The sequence below is a fragment of the Pollicipes pollicipes genome, unplaced genomic scaffold (genome assembly GCF_011947565.3).
Source record: "Pollicipes pollicipes isolate AB1234 unplaced genomic scaffold, Ppol_2.1 Scaffold_7231;HRSCAF=8579_pilon_pilon_pilon, whole genome shotgun sequence".
NCBI lineage: Eukaryota > Metazoa > Arthropoda > Thecostraca > Pollicipedomorpha > Pollicipedidae > Pollicipes > Pollicipes pollicipes.
In genome coordinates this window covers 19,982,722-20,000,295 of record NW_023597034.1, presented here as the reverse complement: position 1 = coordinate 20,000,295, position 17,574 = coordinate 19,982,722, and the positions used below count along the sequence as shown (strand labels likewise).

Genomic DNA, 17,574 nt, shown 5'->3' with positions numbered 1-17,574 from the left:
AACAAAAGATACTACAACACAACTTGGAAGGCCCGAACGAACGAGTGGGCCGGAGTTTGTTAGCAGATAGGGCCCCCGACAAGCGCATAGGGCCCTCCATTCAAATAAGAGGTACCCAAGACCCAATGTAGAGGGCCCAAAACGATAGAATGTGCACAAACACACTATCTGATGGCCCCCGACAGAAGCGCAGAACCCTAAATTCAAACACCCAAACCCAATGTGCACGGCTCCCGAGCAATGCAGTGTGCACAAGTGGCTTAACTTGTAGCGCCCCGAACGACTACGTGTGTCCAAACAGGTTAAAACATGGGCCTCCGATAAGGGCGTAGGGCCCTAAGCAAGGGACAGAAAGTTGGAAGGGCCCTAGATCAATGGAGGGGGCCCGCGGGCATATCGGGGATGTACCGGTGGGTTAACCAATACCACCGTGAAGAGCCCTGAACAACCCAGAATACCTCGGCATGTTGATATGTGGGGTCCACGGCTATAGCTTTATGAGCCTTAAAACTTCCCATTCGCCACTCTCTAGATTAGTGAATAATTTTTTTTGTCTACTAGTGGTCCTTCATTTCCGCTTGTGGCTTTTTTAGTGGCCTGGAAGCCCAAAGACGTGCAGTTGTGTTTTGTGTAAAACAACCTGCGTCCGTTCGGCCGGCTGTGGGCCCTTTCAGAGCCTATGGGCCATTTCGCGGTCCAAAGGGACATAGTCCCGCGACCCTCCGCTCTGGATCCGCCCCTGGCATAATGACCTCCGCAGTTGGGTTGCAGCCGTGCTTGGTTCACCCCGGCTCAGCCGTAGGTGTGCGTCCAAGCGGTGGGACTTCCACGGCTGGGTTGCAGTGATGTTTGGGCCACCTCGACTCGGCCGCAGGCGTGTGTCCACCGTTGGGCCATACACCGCGGGATGAGCGGGACTGCAGGCATGGGTTGCTTTAGGAACGGCGACGGCCTTGGTTACAGCTGTTTACGGAACAAGTGGGATCGCCTCCTTTTCGTTGCGGCCTTGATCGCGGCGCGGCAGCCCAGAGTAGTGCGCGCATAGCCCCACCCTCAGTGGCATGTTCGGAAGCTTTCAGGCGTCCATAAGCGCTGCGATGCGCCGCTGACGTCCCGCACAACGTCCCGTTATGCTCAGTGAGATGCGCTGCTGAGTAGATCGACGGTTCCGCTGGGCCCTCTGCAGCCTCCGGAGCGTAATGTTCTCACATAGTCAAGGAGGTGCAAAAGGTGTCCAACTTGTTTCAACGGTGCCAACTAGCGCCAAAATAAGGAGAAATCCGAGTAACGTTTGAGGCGTAGTTATGCCGATGAAATGCGGGTAGAGTGCAGAAAATTTGGAAACACGCGTCCGGCCTTTATTCAATTAACGGCGACAAATGCTGGAGTAAAACAGAAATGCGCGTCTTCGGTGCACCAACATATGTAACGAAAGACGAGTGTAATTTTCGTGCAAATGTTACTAGAGCGGTCTTCACGTTGATTTTTACAATAATCCCCAGTTCTTTTAAACTCGAGATCATTGGACCACTCACAATAGTGACCTAACACCGAGGCGTTCTAAACTTGGGGATGGGTTGGGCCGTGAGCGGGCCCTTTTGAGGTTAACAAGACCCCCAATGGTAAAGGGTCCCTGGATCCTGCCCCCCCCCCCCCCCCTCCATCTTCCGAGTGTGGTCTCCACCGCTGTTTTGATGGTTCCGTAACAGGGCTCACAAGTGTTTTATCTGGCTTATGTTATTATCAGCTGGCATCTGGACACCAAGGTAGGACTTTTGAGCAAGTGCGAGACGTAAAGCGACTGGATTGAGAGGGCGGCGTTCGGCGGCGCAGCAGGTAGCCTTTGCATGTGGCGTGTGTTTTGCACAAATAGCCTTTCGGAGCAGGGTAGAATTTTGAGTGTGTTAGATTTGCTTTAATCAAACATCTGTGGGCTGCGTTCCGTGTGAGTACCTAACTCAGCTGGTTATTGAGTTGGTACGGCTCTTGAGCAACACTCCTCCGACGCAGCCTGACATGATTAGTATTGGGCGAACATGTACACTCAGTGATATGTCTTGATCGTGCTCCAAGCTTTAAAATCGGCTGCCACCTTACAGGACGGGTGGTTTTGAACACCTTTTACCTTAGTTTTTTATTTAATAGGTTTTGGTTTCTTTGTTTTGCCCCCATGCCAGCCCAGGCTGTTCCAGGTATGCCTTGCAAGAGAAACATGCTGTCAACATTTTCAGGACATGCATGTTGCAAATCCAGAGATGTGGATTTTGGTGCCTGGTTGACATGAATTTCAACCAAAAGATTTCAGTTTGTCAGGAAATTTATGTTTATCAAAGATCATTTCAGGCTGAAATGCTCCAAAGACTCAAGTAGAGATAGAGTGAAAGGTCTGTACAATAGGGTATGGCCTGAGTTTAGCACATGTGTTCCTGGCTCAGTGCATCAGTGTGATGTTGGAATGGAAAATGCAGTGATTTTTACAGATTGCACAACCAATTTTGCATGAAGTGATTTGTTGTATCTCCAGTAATGCATGGAAACAACAAATGACAGTTTTGTTAAAACCATGAAAGGAAATACAACAAGCAAGACCACTGATCAGTGGTGAATACCAGGGGTAGACAACTATTTGCTGGTATTCTGTGTGTGCTCTGAGTGAGCTTAAATCTGTGGTCTTCAAGAATGTTTAGGCCAGCTTGCAAGATATCTGCCCACTGTGCCAGAATGTTATTGCTGTCTTAGAGTGAAGGACATAAGACACATGTGTCAGGCACAGGTTAGGAGAGTTTGTGCTAAATTTTCATCATATTTGGCTTGAATGATGTGTTAAAGTATTTTTGCTAGAACTTGTCATAACATAATTCCTCATAACACTGGCTATCTATGCACCAAAGTTGATTCTGATCTTGTGCTAAGCCTAGGGCTCTCAGCTTACAGTACATGTGTGCCAAAATTGTTGCTGGGATATGAATATCTCTTGGACATGCAGGCACTGGTGTAGCATGTTTTTTATTCTGTCACTCAGGTAACAATGGTATGAGCTTTAGGTCCCTGTAGAGTCCCTTTGTGATATGTCACAATCCTCATTTATTGGTTTACCCATGTTTGTCCATTTGCCCAGGCCTGAAAATATAATAACCACACTTGAACTGGAATAAAATGTCTGAACATGCTAGAACTACAGACCATCTCCTTGTTTCCCTCAGTTCCTCCCTGCTTGCCTACCTATCTATCTACCTGACTCCTGACCTATCAAGTCATGATGGGGTATCCTAATATCCCATTTTTTGAAAAAAGTTATGGGTGCTTGGGTCTAGTGTAGTTGTCTGATTCAAGACATGTTCAGTGGCATCCCTTTTCTCCAAATTTGTGTATCTGTGACTTACAAGATTGGTAGGTTAAAGCTAATTTTTTGGGTTGTAGCACAGCAAGACATTATACAAATGTACATAACATCTACTTGAATGTGTAAATTGGAGCCTTTAGGCCTCCTACAATGCTAATGCTACATTATTGACCATTACATCTTGCTGGCAGGTAACTGAAGAATTGGGGGGGGGGGGGGGGTGAGACAGGGACAGCAGTGCTTACAAATACCAATGTTTGAAATTGTGTCAAAATGAGTATCTTATGAATCCTGGCAGTGGAAGTAGCTCAGCAGTGTTTGTGCATATAACTATGGTATGAGCATATATGACCCCTCTTTAATGCCCTCTGACCTCAGTATTACCTTTACTACTTTACTTTACCTTATCCTGACCTCACTTTGTTATTGCTCACATTGTTGTCTAGAATATGTGAAGGTCCATGTGCTGGCTGCAGTTCTTCAGCCAGAATCTAAGCAGGTTTAGGCAATTTCAGGGGGAGTGATGTATGTAACAAATGAGTTGCAAGCCAGCAGACTTGCTGGCTGTAATCATGCTTTCCCTACATACCAGCTCTAATGTATCCAGGGGCATTGATCAGGAAATGCATTTCCTCAAGTGGAAAGTAATTTAACAGCTCTGGTGTTGAAGGTACAACTGCATCCATTGGGGATGCCATGATGTTTGACATCTGTATGCTTATTTTGAACACATTAATGTGCAACAGGAAAAATATCCTTCAAAAACACCTTGGAACATAAACATCCGCACCTGAGCACCACACTTAACTGTCCCTTCCTGGTACCTTCAGGCCTTTGTACTGTTGCGCACCTCACGACCCATGCTATCTCCTCAGCATGGAGAAATTGATTTCCACACAATGTTGTCTTGAGCTTTGGGAACAGGAAAAGGCTGATGATGTTAGATCTGGCAAAAAACGTGGGTACTGCTCACTGAGGCTTCATATTTTCTCAAGGAAATAGCTGTTTGGTGCGACATATGGGGTCAATGATTGTCGTGATCGAGCCCGAATGTGTCGCCTCGCTTGTACAGTCGTTTCGTGCACTCAGTCAGCATCATCTCCAGAATTAGCACATATTTTGGGATTAAAGGTGTCCCTCCTGGCAAGGAAGTTGATACTGAAGATGGGATCTGTGTCAAAACTGTACACATGACCCTTGCGCCCAAACCTGGACGTAGGATAATAACCATGATGGGAAGGTGGCATTCATTGCCCCAGGCCCCTTACCAACAGTGATTATGGACTCCAGGAATGGTTGCCAGCCTGACTTGGTGATGACCAAGCACCCATGCAGGTGGATCCTCCTCACTTGTATCCTTGTGATCTTGTGTGAGATAGTGAGGCATCCAGTTGGCAGCGCACTTAGTATTCAAGCTGCTTCGCCACCCAAAATTTCCATTTTCATGATCATTACTGTGGCCATGCTGGCGCTGAGGCGACTGCTGATGGTTTGAATGCCACACCGCCGGTCTCCGAGATCATCTGCTCAGAGGAGTGCAAAATCTACACACTGAGGTCCAAAAATTGGGCTAGGTGGCTTTGCATTGGAGGGTGCATGCGAAAGCTGGCGATAATTCCACATAGGTGTTTTTGCCATGTGATAAGTTGATATCGTGTAGTTCACATGTTTCACGGTTTGGCAACTTTGCATAATCACATTTCTTGGAATGATTTCGCTCCGGAAAAACAAAGTTTTTCGAGTGTGAAAAATATGTTGGACATTTCTATAACATATTATTTTCATCCCATGCGTTGTGCACAGGAGATTGCAGTGATTTTATTTATGAATCAGTATGGTACCTGTTTTTTTTTATAAATTTGATCCGAACCCTTGGAATAGATGGATTTCTGGGATCAGCGCTCACGCTATGCAGTGCTTGTTGCGTGAGCCCTGAACCCCACCATCCGATCGCGCAGTTCCGAGCAACGGCAGAATTTAGTGGCGAAAGCTTAACGTGCCACAATGCTCGGCACGGCCTGCCCTCTGACGTCAACTGACCTTTAGAGCGACCGCTGTCACCGGCCGCGGACCATACCTGTCAAGGGCAAATAGCGAGCACCCTAAAATGACTCGAACCCACCCTGCCACGGGTGGGTGGATCGGAAGGCAGGCGCTCTAACCAACTGAGCCACCTTGACGGGCAATGTGCTGCAAGCTATTGCGCTAAACAGAAGTTTGGCTCACCTGAACATTTTTAGCTTGCAAAGAAGTCCAACACCATGGTTTTACACGGCAGCTCTCTCTGGGGCTGGACGCTAATCCTGCGCGCGCCTTAGCCCCTCCAGATGAGGTTTGTCCGAGGTGCCCGTTCGTCCCTCATCGAACTGGCTTATCCTGCGGCATATGGCCTGCAAGGACGTGACACGGTGTCCGTTTACGTCGTTCTCAAAGGCGGGTGCACATTTACGGGAGCTTTCCCAGTCATGAAATTAATGCGAACGACCCCGCACAGGGAAGGGACGCCAACTGGCATGTGCCCAGCGTGTGCCGTGCGCCATTCTGTCTGGTGTCTAATTACCTGATGGTCTATGGAGGTCCGACTTTAACGTTTTGTGTGCAGTAAATTGTCTACAATGAAGGTTGTGTTTACTGAACTATATTGTTTATAAATGGCAGGAATGCGACCAGAAATGCAAGGCATTTTTGAAGGGCTGTCATGCGCCCAGTGTTCGGCCAGCCTTAGGCACAAATAGGTCTGGAAATGGGTCGATAAGCTCTTGTGCGCCTTGATAGGCATGGGTGATGATTAACGTCCACTACAGGCAGGGTGGATGTCTTTATCGGTAGGTGATGCCATTATCGGCAGGAGATGACATTATCGGTAGGAAATGGTTATTAGCTTTTTACGATAACTGGTTCAGCGAACACTTCCAACACCGTGCTGCCATCTCTTGGCGTGTTTGAAGGACTGGAAGTGAGCGCTAGGGTGGCAATTCCGCACGGCTTGTTTGGCAGCCACTTGACGTTATGCAAACGTTCCGTGGCGCAATCAACTGATGACATATTGAGGGGCATATTTACTAAATGGTGAAATTATGTTGTGTAGAGCAGTTGCTTGCACTTTCAAATACACCAATAGTCACAAGTGAGCATATTTTATCGTGTCTGATTCTTGCCTCAATATGATCAAACGAGGAACATCCCCTTTATTATTGCGTTCAATAGCCAAACGGTCGTAGCGCCCTAAAACCCAAATCAGTATCAACGAGCTCTTTGCTGAGTTTTTAACTTTCAGTATGCCTAGAGGTACTGTTAAAGCGCTGTCATAGAGTACATATGTTTTTCCATGTTTGGCTTTTATTAAAAGCCTCACACAGCAGGACATGGGTGCTTAAAACAAGAAAAGCATCCAAAAACATACACAACAAACAAACGGTGTGTATTTATCCTGTTGGTATGCCGAGTGCGTTCGCATCTAGCCTGCCACGGCGTGCAGTCATGCAATATCCATCACTAGCAGCACAAAGCAATTTTCAAGCAAATCAAGGACAAAACAAACATCGTCACGAAGCATGAAATATAGCATTCAAACAACGGAGGCCTTCAAAAGCAAGATCATTTTTGCAAAACATGTGCATTTCATCGGCCACCAACAGCAGTGTCCCGATCACCGTTTAGCTGAAGCGATCCTTTATAGCAGCACCACAAAAAACAACACATGCTCAAGTCTTACGCAGCCACCCTGAGCGCTGCTGATGTATCCACCTCTGTCTGTGTCCATTTTCGCTCAACCCGCGGTAAAACCCCTCATATGTGTGCCACAGTTCCGTGCATCGTCTCGGCCGAGATCACAACCTTCGAAAAGTGTTCAGATGGATATTTTCTGTCGTTGAGTGGTTGCTTTTATGACATGATTAATGAGATCAGTTTGCCCAACACAGTCGTGACATTCACCTAAAATCTGTGACTTCCACGGCGTATTTTTCAGGAGAGTCTCATCTGACCAAAACTGATGAGGAAGGATGGCATGAGCATTATTGTATCGATAACACATTTACGTGTGTGTCTCATCTTGCCCAGTATGACCTTTGCTACTGCAGTTCTTGTGATTATTGTGTAGTGCAAGCCTCGGTAGCGCATGTATTTCGTCGCCCTAAACGCATTTTGGCACGCGTGTGTCCAGCGTTCATTGCCATCCGGGCCCTCCATTTTGGCACGTGTGTGTCCAACGTACATAACCACCCAGGCCTTCCATTTGTGCTCGCATGCTTTGAGGTGTTTTTGTTTTTGTTTTTACATGCTTCGAGGATTATTTGATAAGCATGCTTGACTTCCTTATTTTTCAACAGTATAAAGGGCATCGCCGGTTGTATTGAAGTGAGTGTTACACATTTGTCTGGGATGTTGAACTGAAATAGCCGTCTTGAGAATTGTTCGGAACAATCCACAACTCTGCCCTTAAGACCTAAACCTGTAGTTTCTGGGCTACACACCCGTGAAAATGTGCATGCTTTGTCGTGCAGGCTTTTTCGGGGTTACGTAGGCATTCGTGACGCCATAATAACGTCATTCAAATGGTACCATTCCATTGGCCATGCGGCAATGAAAACCATTACAGATTTAAGTGCAGGGTCGTTCATATCTGGCGGTCATGAGCTCGGTTTTCAGATATAACGGCTGTCAATTTACCCTCAATCAATGTACAACTTGCGATGACGCAATCAAACAATGGCTTATTGAGGAGCAGTCTTCTCTACTGAAAAGTATACCAATAGCGATCAGTGAATATACTAACACTTGGCGCCGGCACCTGGTATACTAGAGATCAGTAACTCAGCATGAGATGTGTTAACTCATAATACTGAAAAACCAGGAACTGTACGTCTTAATTGTTTATATCAAGGATTCTGCATGGATTATTTATATTCACTTATCACAAAAGCCATCGGTTCAGGATTGGCTAGCTGCCAACCGGAAAACCGGCAAGCTGCAGCCAGCGTCGATTCATTTTATCGCTTGTTTGCCAGGGGCTCTAAGTGCTAGGGAACTAGGTGTTACTAGTTACGATTAGTCCTTATTTCCCCCGGCTGCAGCTCATGCGGCGACGTATCCTTGACATCACTGGCATATCCGCTGCGTTGGTAAATATTGCTTGTCACCATCAGTTTATTTTTCAAAACAGGTGCTAGTGAAACATTGCATAATAAGAATGTGTGCGAATGGCGACGCTGTTAAAGAGACTGGGACCAAGAAAAGCATCGTCGATGTGCCAAATGTCTGGAAAGTTGTGTCAGCTGTCACTGTCTTGGCATTTGTTTTTGCCAGGCGGCAGTTATCCGCGCCGTATGTACCATATCGATTATACATAGTTTTCAGTTTAAACGGACCTCTGTGGAAAGTTACTGTGGATGATAAATATAGTGCACGTATTATGGTGCCATCAGGTACCGTAGAACTTTAGCTCGTGCTCCGACGGCGTTAGCTGTAAAAAAAACAGCGAAAGTTACAATATTTCCGCTGTGGCGTCTGTTTGGGGTCAAAGGAAACTTTGTGGAATAGTTTGTTTGCTCCGTTTAAAAAAGTGAACCACTGGGGGATCTTCTTGGATGCATTTTGTAATTCTGTGTGCGTCTGCTCTACATGCAAGTGTACCGTAACAGGCTATCGCCGCATAGCACACGGCATATCACAGCAAGGACTTCTGACGCCATTAACGCCCTGGCTTGCGAGAATTGCTGGGCGGGGGTGCGTGATGTGAGAGGGCCTTGGCGCAGCCTCTGACTGAGGGCGCGGCTCGATCGGCAGCGAGGTCTCTGCTCGCGCTCGTGGTGCGGAACCCGCCAGTGGGCGCCGTTGACGACGGTGCAGCACCTATCTCAGGCGGCCGGTGACTGGTAGCGCGCGCTGCCGGGCACCTTCGCCGTCTTCAGGGCTGGCCAGCCGGCCGGCGTCACCGGCACGCCGGCCACATCGCGTGTAGGGGACGCCGGCTTCTTTTTCGGGCACGACGGCGGCGCTACCCTGGTCAGGCAGGCCATGTGCAGAGCTTGGAGGCGCTGTCGCATCACCTTCAGCAGCATCTCGCTGGCCTGGACTATGCTGATGACGGAGACGCCCAACAGCAGGCTCATGTTGCCGCCCACGTCCGAAATGAGCCCACTCAGGCCGTAGGTCAACTCCTCGGTGGAGAGCTCCATCTGGTAGGGCCAGCGCGCCAGCATCTTGCAGGTGCCCCTGTTGGCCATGCCGGCCGCGTGCTGAGAGGAGCTCACCTGCACCTGGTACATCTCGGTGCAGCAGGAGGGCTCGCAGTGCGGGCACGCGACGGAGCCGCGTTTGACGGCCGGCGGACTCTGCATGTCCATCAGGTCGCGGGGAGTGCTGCAGAGAGGCGGCGCCGATGTCAGGCCGGCCATCCAGGGCGCGCGGCAGCCCACCTGGCCCGTTTCGTGCTGCCACATGCAGCGCTCCGTACACTTGGTCTCGGTGTAGCCACGCTGCGGCTGGCAGGGGCGACGCTTCAGCGACTTGAAGACGGCGCTCCGGCCGGTGACGTCCACGTTGGAGATGTCGCCGGGGAACAGCTTCACCTTGGGGTGGTCGGCCACGTTGAAGTAGCGCGACTGCATGATTGGCGGCTCGTTGCCATGGAAGTATACGTCTACAAATATCGAGGAAAATTTGTTGAAGTAGTCGTTGATGTACAGGTTGAACGTGATGTCCAACTTCTCTTCGTTCTTCACCACCAGCGTGGTGTTGGGCGTGAAGGTGTAGCACATACCGTTGCGGGCGATGACCGGGGTCCAGCGGCCGGCGGGGGCCTCGCCGCCGGCCGGCCCCGGAGCCCCGCACGCTCCGCGGTTGCACCCGCTGATCAGTTCATCCAGGTGCGTGCCGGCCTCCAGCCAGAACGCCTCCACCGACTCGTTGGCCGGGAAGCGGTTCCAGTCGACGTTGGTGCCGCGCTTGTTGAGCAGCCCCATGGCCTGGACTCGACTGCGGCTGAACTTGCGCGAGGAGCAGACGGTGAAGGCCGGGAACAGCACCCTCTCGCCCTTCTGGATGGTGACGGTCATAGCGGCCGGCTCACTCCAGTACAGGTTGAACTGGGTGACGCACTGCAGGAGGCAGACGACGGCGCAGCCGGTGAGCATGGCCGCGTAGAAGACGGTGCGCAGCGGGCTGGAGTCCATCGCGGTAGCCGGCGGCGGGGGTGGCTGGACGGCACGGCGCTTCCGGGAGGGCGGCTGACGCTGAGAGGCTCGATGCGCACCGCTGGCGCCGCTCCGCCTGCTACTGCTTGCGCCGAATACGCCGTGTGCTGCTTATCGGGACGGAAGGAATGGGGTGTGCTGCTCTGGTTGGAGATATTGCAGGCCGCCTCATGCGACGAAATGGCTCGATGTTGTGTTTGTCTGTGCGGCAAGACCGGTGGCCAGTGGACTGGTGGCGGGTGTCGCCTTGCTGTCGTCCTCGGTATCGGCGTTGGCAACTGCCGGTGGACTCGCTGCGCCGCCCGCGGGCCACGGCGTCGGCGGAGGCCAGCGCACCACCGTAGCCTCGACCGCTGTCGGCACCCGACGTCCTCGCCGGTGCAGCGCTGGCGCCGTGAGACGTCCAGGGGTCGCCGCCACACTGCCCGGTCAGCCGGTGGGGTTCGGGATCAGGGGAGCCGGCCACCCGGTGGGGGTCGTCACCGGAGCTCGTCCCCAGTCGCCACCTCCCAGGGTTCACTGCGGAGTGTCGGTGGTGGTCGCGGACTGGCAAGCGTGTCGAGCCTGAGCGCGAGCGCGTCGACGGCCGTCCGCTGGCCGGCGCGCACCTGTGTGGGAACGCCGCAGATGTCACTCACCACGCCGCAGCGCGCCGCTTTGTTCGCATTGAGCGAGTAATGTGTTTAGCAGGTTGTTAGCATTCATTGCGTGCGACGAGCTGCTCCCCGTCGCAGGCCGAATGGGCCCCAGTGTCCCCACTCCCACCGAACTCGGCTCGGCTCTCAGGCGAAATGGGCCCCAGTGGGCGCACTCCCACCGAACTGGGCTCGGCCTTCAGGCGGTCGGCAGTTGCATGCGGACGGCGTGGTCACGTATTGTCACCGGTGTGTGGATACCAAAGCAGTCGACGCCACCACTTCATCACGTGTCCCTCATACGGAAGCGCGAGTCCGACGATTGCATGGCCGACAATGTAGCGTAATTGGCATAGTTCTCCGTGGGAACCCCGTCGTGGTAAGGGGGGTGCAGTTCTTTCAGAGCGGCTTACACGGGTGCAGCATTGGGAAATTGAGTGTTAAGCAAACGCCTCCCCCCGAATGAAATTGCCCTCGAGACCCGCCTCCCCGTGTCGGACTTCCTCCCCGGATGTTGGACGGATGTCGGCCTGCCGCCACGCTGGTCTGGGCCACCGGGCAGAGAGGGTTCCAACAAATGTTGGAGTTTTAATGGAGACATGCCTTCCTTTGAGAGATCAATCACACAATTAAATAACGAAGTGTGGGAGGTGAGATGGCCGTTAGAATTGGCTCGGCACTGCGTCGTCGTTTTTGGAGACAATTTTTTCCTTAAGTGGACATATTCCAGACCGGCTTATAACGTGACACGTTTGTGAAGGGTTTTCAAGTACAGGTAATGGGAGGATTGATGTGAGGTAATAGCATCGCAGACGTGCTAATTGTTCCGACTATCTCTCCCATTTGGTGTATCAGTATGTACACGTTTTTGACGAGTCAACTCTCCGGTTGTTGTCAGGCGCTATGGAGTCCTCGGGACGGGATGATGTTTGACTTTCAGCCATGTACGTTCCACATCCTGAATTCTCTCCTTTGAATAGCTGAGATTCGAACCATGGTCTTCGGGTTGCGAGCCCAGTGCTCTACACTGGGATGATGTTTGACTTTCAGCCATGTACGTTCCACATCCTGAATCTCTCCCCTTGAAATAGCTGAGATTCAAACCATGGTCTTCGGATTGCTAGCCCAGTGCTCTACACGTTAAGCTGGATGGGATGGACAAAATATCCTTGAAATGCTGTGAAATGTTCTTGCTGATTACATCAGTTGCTAGGGCACTGGGCTCGCAATCAGAAGACCTGATACGAACCCCAGCAATCCCAAGCAGAGACTGGGTTGTGTGGCGTACATGGTTGAAAGCCAAAAAGCATTATGCAGTCCCTTCAAATACTCTATAACACTTGACGGCCGAAGAATTTACTGGCCCAAAATGTTTTGCACATGCTAACATTATGTGAGGGCGATAGTCCGAAGTTATTCCAACCGGGATTTTTAGTGGTCAGATTGCCCCCCCCCCCTTCCCTCCTTGAAATTTGAACAACTATTGAGCAAGCGCGATGCTGTGCCGTCGCAGATAATGTGTTGGAATGCTTGGGAAGAATGGGAGTCGGCAGGGGTTCAAGGGCGCAGAAACTACGTACAATGCTGTGAAATGTGACTGGGCACGTTGGCATTGTGGCCGTACGAGCGCGAACCATTATCCGGAGTCACTAGGCCCCTTCAGGTGTAAAGGCCCTTACCGGTGAATGAGATGTGAACTGAATTTGTGTATGGCGCATGCCTCTGGCTCAGGATCACGTCGCGCAAAATGGTTAAGCGAAATTGGGAACCCAAATTCGGGTTGAGCAAAGTTCACTCACAAAACAGGCTGAAAAGATGAAAGATATCGCAACCGACTAGAAGGTAAAAAGCAGACATCGCTTCAGCCGGCAGTTGATTGAGACAGAAGAGGACGGAGATGGAGATGTGCGCGGGCAATGACGGAAGGGGACGGAAACAAGGACAGGGTGGGAAAGAAAACAGGTTGGGTTTAAGGCTGGGATTCGTGAAATACGGCTTGAGTTGGCCGGTGCGATGCAAACATTCCATATATCTGCTGAGATGTCCCTGTACGGCCAGAGCATTCCGTTGACACTCATCGTGCCACACATTGCGTGGCGCTTCTCTGCTGCCTACCCTGTTTGTTTTTATTTCGTCGCGTTCCGTCAATCTTCGACGTGTCCGTGCCCGGTCGCCGCGGGTGCGCCGCCTTAGTCACGCCGTTTTATCCCGACCCGCCGACGTGTTGATCATTTGTCCAGCCGCGGTAAACGCCTGTCCCCCAGTACGAGACCCGCTGTCGCAACCGGCTCCGGAGATAGCCCGCCCCATCGGCCGGACAGTGTGCCACACGTGGGCCTCAGGGAAGGACGCCGCTCGGCAGCACGGACGCGCTCCCTGTTGCTGTGCCGTTCCCTCGGACCGATTGCGTTGTCTGTGATCGGAGTTTTCGACGCGGGTAGCCCGAGCTGCGAGTGAGTTTGTGCGCACTACAGCTGCTTGTGTTCGCCTGGCTGGGCGCGAAAGAGGGACGTAGGAGTCGGTGAATGCGCTTTGCCGGATTCAGGTGCTGCCATTTGTGTCGATTTCTATCTTTGTGAGGGCCCTGCCCCCCCCCCCATGTGGGGTTGTCCCCCCCCCCATGTTGGCTTGCCCCCCCCCCCCCCCCGATGTTTTTGGCTGGAATGCTGCGAAAGCGTGGTTAAAAGACGATTACAACGCAGACTGTCTTGTTTGATGTTTTTGCGCAGTGGCGTCTCGTACCGCTCAACAAAGTCATGGTTACTCTCACCATGAAATAAAAATCACAACAGCTGAGCGGATAAACGGTGCAATGAACTTCGCATACGTAGCGCCATAAGTCACGCAATAGGTCGTGAGGTTGAGGTGAAAAGCTCTGGAATATGGGATTACCTAAGTCCTTCACGGCTAACCCCGTCCCGTCCGCCAAAACCAAAATACGTGCCGCCTCCCACGACCGTCATAGAAGAGCGCCATCGGCGCCCTAAGGTGGCCTCTAAAAGGGTGCGTTCACGCGCCGATCAGAAGGGACGCATGCGTCCGGTGCCTGCTCCCTGGATCCACCCTTGCGTGACTCCTATACTGCTTAAATTAAAACTTTTTTAAATTATGAAAAATTAAAAACCGTGTTTTTAATCAAAGTAAAGTGGGCTTAATCAGGTAAGAAAAATGGGTAGGTTGTCGAGCCTTCGGTTCGGCCCCCGTTAAGTTACAAGAATTGACACCCATGGGTGCTGCATCCGCCGAAGAAGCCGGCTTCATGCTTTGTTATGGCGCAGAAAGCCCCTTTACTGGCACGTGAAAACAGTCACAGTGACTCATATATGGTACTTGTCGTGCATAAGACTAACGAAGTTATCTTTTGTTTACTATAGTGGGGGTCTTTTCACGGTTCTGTGAGCAGACCTGCCAACTAAGCGACCTTCGACCGACCTGTCAGGCCACTGACCGCCCATCGGCTTGTACACTCACCGAATTCCCCCTCTGACCGTCCGGTCACCCGATCCTCCTCGACCCGCGGGCGACCCGTGCCTGGTGACCTGTGACCTGTGCGACAGCTGACTGAGCGTCTCCCGTGTGCGCAGGCGCAGGCGCGGCCATGGACGGCCCGGAGCTGGCCGGCTGCACGGCCGACTGGTGCCCGGCTGGCGGCTGCCTGGCGCCGGTGCTGCTCTGCTGCTCGCTCGGCCTGCTGTACGTGGGCAGCCTGTACGTGTGGCGGTCGGGCCTGTCGCGCGACCACCCGTCCACCATCCGACGCCGCTTCGTCAGCGTGCTGCTCGTGTCGCTGGTGTCGCCCGTGTTCCCGCACCTGTACCTGACGTCCGGCGCCGGCCGCGCCGCCCCGCTGGCGCGCCACTCGCTCTGGGAGGCGATGGGGCTGCGCTGGGGCGGCCTGCTGCCGGCGCTGGTGCTGCCCTACCTGCTGACGGCGCTGCTCTTCCTCGGCCCTCTGCTGCAGCAGTACCACGTCGGCCACTGGAACCTCTACCTCGAGCCCATGTACTGGTGGCAAAGCCTGCGCAACCTGGTGTGGGTGCGCAACCACGTGGTGGCGCCGTTCTCTGAGGAGTTCACCTTCCGCGCCTGCATGGTACCTATCCTGGCCACCTGCATGCCGCCGCAGCAGGTGTACTTCTGCGTGCCGCTCTTCTTCGGCATCGCGCACCTGCACCACCTGATCGAGCGACTGAACCAGCGGCAAAATGTGCTTTCTGCGCTGGCGGCCAGCCTTTTCCAGTTCGCCTACACCACGGTGTTCGGCGTCTACTCGGTACGTATGTGTAGGTGGAGGGAAAGGTTGACCCTTATTCGGGATTATTGGCGAACGTAGAGGATTGCAGTCGGCTTGTTGATGGCTTGGGGACGTAGCAACCCGTCTATAACGTTGACGGGGGTCGTGTGCTGTGTGGCAACGGTTTGCGAGCACGATCAAATTGTAGTGCGTAGCTTCGTGATCTGAGTCCCGTGACCCACTCGTTGATCCCTCGCTGATCACAGCCAAAGTGTGGTTTCGCCTCCATGGCGAGACGTCTCGAAGCAATGAAGCCGGGGCGAAGGCGCGTTCTGTTACACGCCGTCCCGCTGTTTGTGCCTGGAAACTGTGCTGCGCCTTTCGCCGTCGCTCAGCGAGTGATCGTGCCTGCCACATGCGGCGGACGCCAGTCCGGTGCCGGCCCGCCAGCCGCTGACGCCACGCGCTCGCCCACCCAGGCGTACCTGTTCGTCCGGACGGGTCACATGGCGGCACCCTTCATCGCGCACGCCTTCTGCAACCACATGGGCTTCCCGGACTTGTCTGGCCTGGCGTCGGAGCCGGAGCCGCGGCGCGCCGCGCTCGTGCTGGCGTACGTGGCCGGCCTGGCGCTCTGGTACCTGGTGTTGGGCGCGCTCACCACGCCCTCGCTCTACGCCAACGCCGTGTATGTGGCGGCGGTGTGACGGCCGCTCACGCCGCCGGCCGCCGCCAGTCGTGAAGTCTTCAGAGGCCCGGCTGGGGCCGAGTGGCCGGCCGCAGCAGGGTGGCCGGTAGCCGGTGTCGTGAGATCTCCAGCCGGCCCTGGGGCCCGGTCGAGCGCCGCCACCTGTAACCTGCAGGCGGCTCCAACGCCGCCGGCGCGAGCGTGACCTCGGGCGGCAGGCAACCGCGGCAGCGGGCTGACCGCACCGGGAAGACGAGAGGCAGGAAGTGGGGGCACGCGGCCGCCTTTAGCCGACTGCGTGTCGGCTGGCACGCACACTACTTGCGCATGCGGTCCGTGGAAACACCTCCGGATGAGGACGCAGCACCGACACATGCGGTCGGGAAACACCTGAGGAGCGAGGACGCGGCACCGACGCACCTATCGCACGGCATTGGACGCGGACGGGGGTTCTGTACTGAGTTTGCCATGGGTTGTGCCAGGTAGTTTGCAGTGCATGCCGGACACGACACAGGTGGTGTGCAGGGAGCGAGCGCACAGGCTGGGGTGGTCGCAGGATGGGCGCGCTCACGCAGTGATAATTACTGAAGTGCCATAGAGGCGGAGGTTAGTCAGGATATTTAGCGGGCTTGGCGCGGTTTGTTGACGGTTCCTTTTTCACAAGGAGCTTGTCCCAACATGCATCGGTAGCCACGATAGAGCCTTCTTACAGGCGGGGCATTGCTTAAGTCAACACTTAGCTTGCGAGGTGCTGTGCGCGCAGATTTGCGGCTTTACTAGTCGTGCAAGGTAGGGTCGTGGAACCGCGCAACGTCTTTGAAAGAGCTACCGATGCTACAGGGCACAAAAGCGGCGTTGCGGTGATACAGGGAGGCGTGGGTTGAGGGGCTTTCGCTGTGATGAAGCACTAGTTGTTGTTTAGCTCATGCCTGACAAACGCGTGTGCCGTGCAATTGAATAGGGCTTTTGACTGAACGAAACGCAATGTTGCGGTGCAATAGTGCACGGGTTGCTCTGTAATACCGGTTTTCGTGTGACTGACATTCTCCGAGCTGGGTGCATAACGCGAGCGCACCCGTTTCTCTGGTCGCTGCTACTCGAAGGCACATGACCTCGCAAACCTGACTATCGCTTGAGCCTCGAGCGCTGCCAAGCGATGAACAAAACACCAGGGGTCCTTCGGTTTGTGCGATGCACTGGTGCCTGTGTCGGCTTGCGAAGACCCTCGGTGGATTGGGACGAAGGGCACGTGTGGGGCCGCCCTCGGGCTGGCAAACCCTCCCCTGCGAGATGTGAGATCTCTAGCCCGGGTGTGTCAATACAACTAACAAATGCGTGTCCTGTGCTGTCACGTCATTGGGGCTTTACGACGCACTCAGCTGCTGATGCTATACGGCGTCGCCTGCCTCTCACCCTGGCAGGAAGGGCGGGCGCCGCGGGGAATCGAACCCCGTACCCCTGGTTTCCCCGACGTACAG

The 17,574-nt window shown here is 53.3% G+C and overlaps 2 protein-coding genes across 2 annotated transcripts; one reads left to right on the top strand and one right to left on the bottom strand.

The window, feature by feature from the left end:
- Positions 1–1,859: 1,859 nt before the first annotated feature.
- Sras (Ras converting CAAX endopeptidase Sras) lies at positions 1,860–17,434 on the top strand. The gene is made up of 3 exons (XM_037233255.1): positions 1,860–1,945; positions 14,759–15,447; positions 15,888–17,434. The coding sequence occupies exons 2-3, from the start codon at positions 14,773–14,775 to the stop codon at positions 16,113–16,115; spliced, it is 903 nt and encodes a 300-aa protein (XP_037089150.1). The 5' UTR covers positions 1,860–1,945; positions 14,759–14,772; the 3' UTR covers positions 16,116–17,434.
- Positions 8,397–10,518, bottom strand: LOC119109820 (acid-sensing ion channel 4). The gene is made up of 2 exons (XM_037233572.1): positions 10,225–10,518; positions 8,397–10,146 (listed from the first exon to the last, which is right to left on the bottom strand). The coding sequence occupies exons 1-2, from the start codon at positions 10,516–10,518 to the stop codon at positions 9,202–9,204; spliced, it is 1,239 nt and encodes a 412-aa protein (XP_037089467.1). The 3' UTR covers positions 8,397–9,201.
- Positions 17,435–17,574: the final 140 nt, after the last annotated feature.

Coding starts and splice junctions, on each gene's coding strand:
- LOC119109820 (XM_037233572.1), bottom strand. CDS start 10,518: ATGGACTCCAGCCCGCTGCGCACCGTCTTCTACGCGGCCATGCTCACC. Junction 10,147..10,224: donor TGGAGGCGTTCTGGCTGGAG/GCCGGCACGCAC, acceptor GCCGGCGGCGAG/GCCCCCGCCGGCCGCTGGAC.
- Sras (XM_037233255.1), top strand. CDS start 14,773: ATGGACGGCCCGGAGCTGGCCGGCTGCACGGCCGACTGGTGCCCGGCT. Junction 15,448..15,887: donor CGGTGTTCGGCGTCTACTCG/GTACGTATGTGT, acceptor TCGCCCACCCAG/GCGTACCTGTTCGTCCGGAC.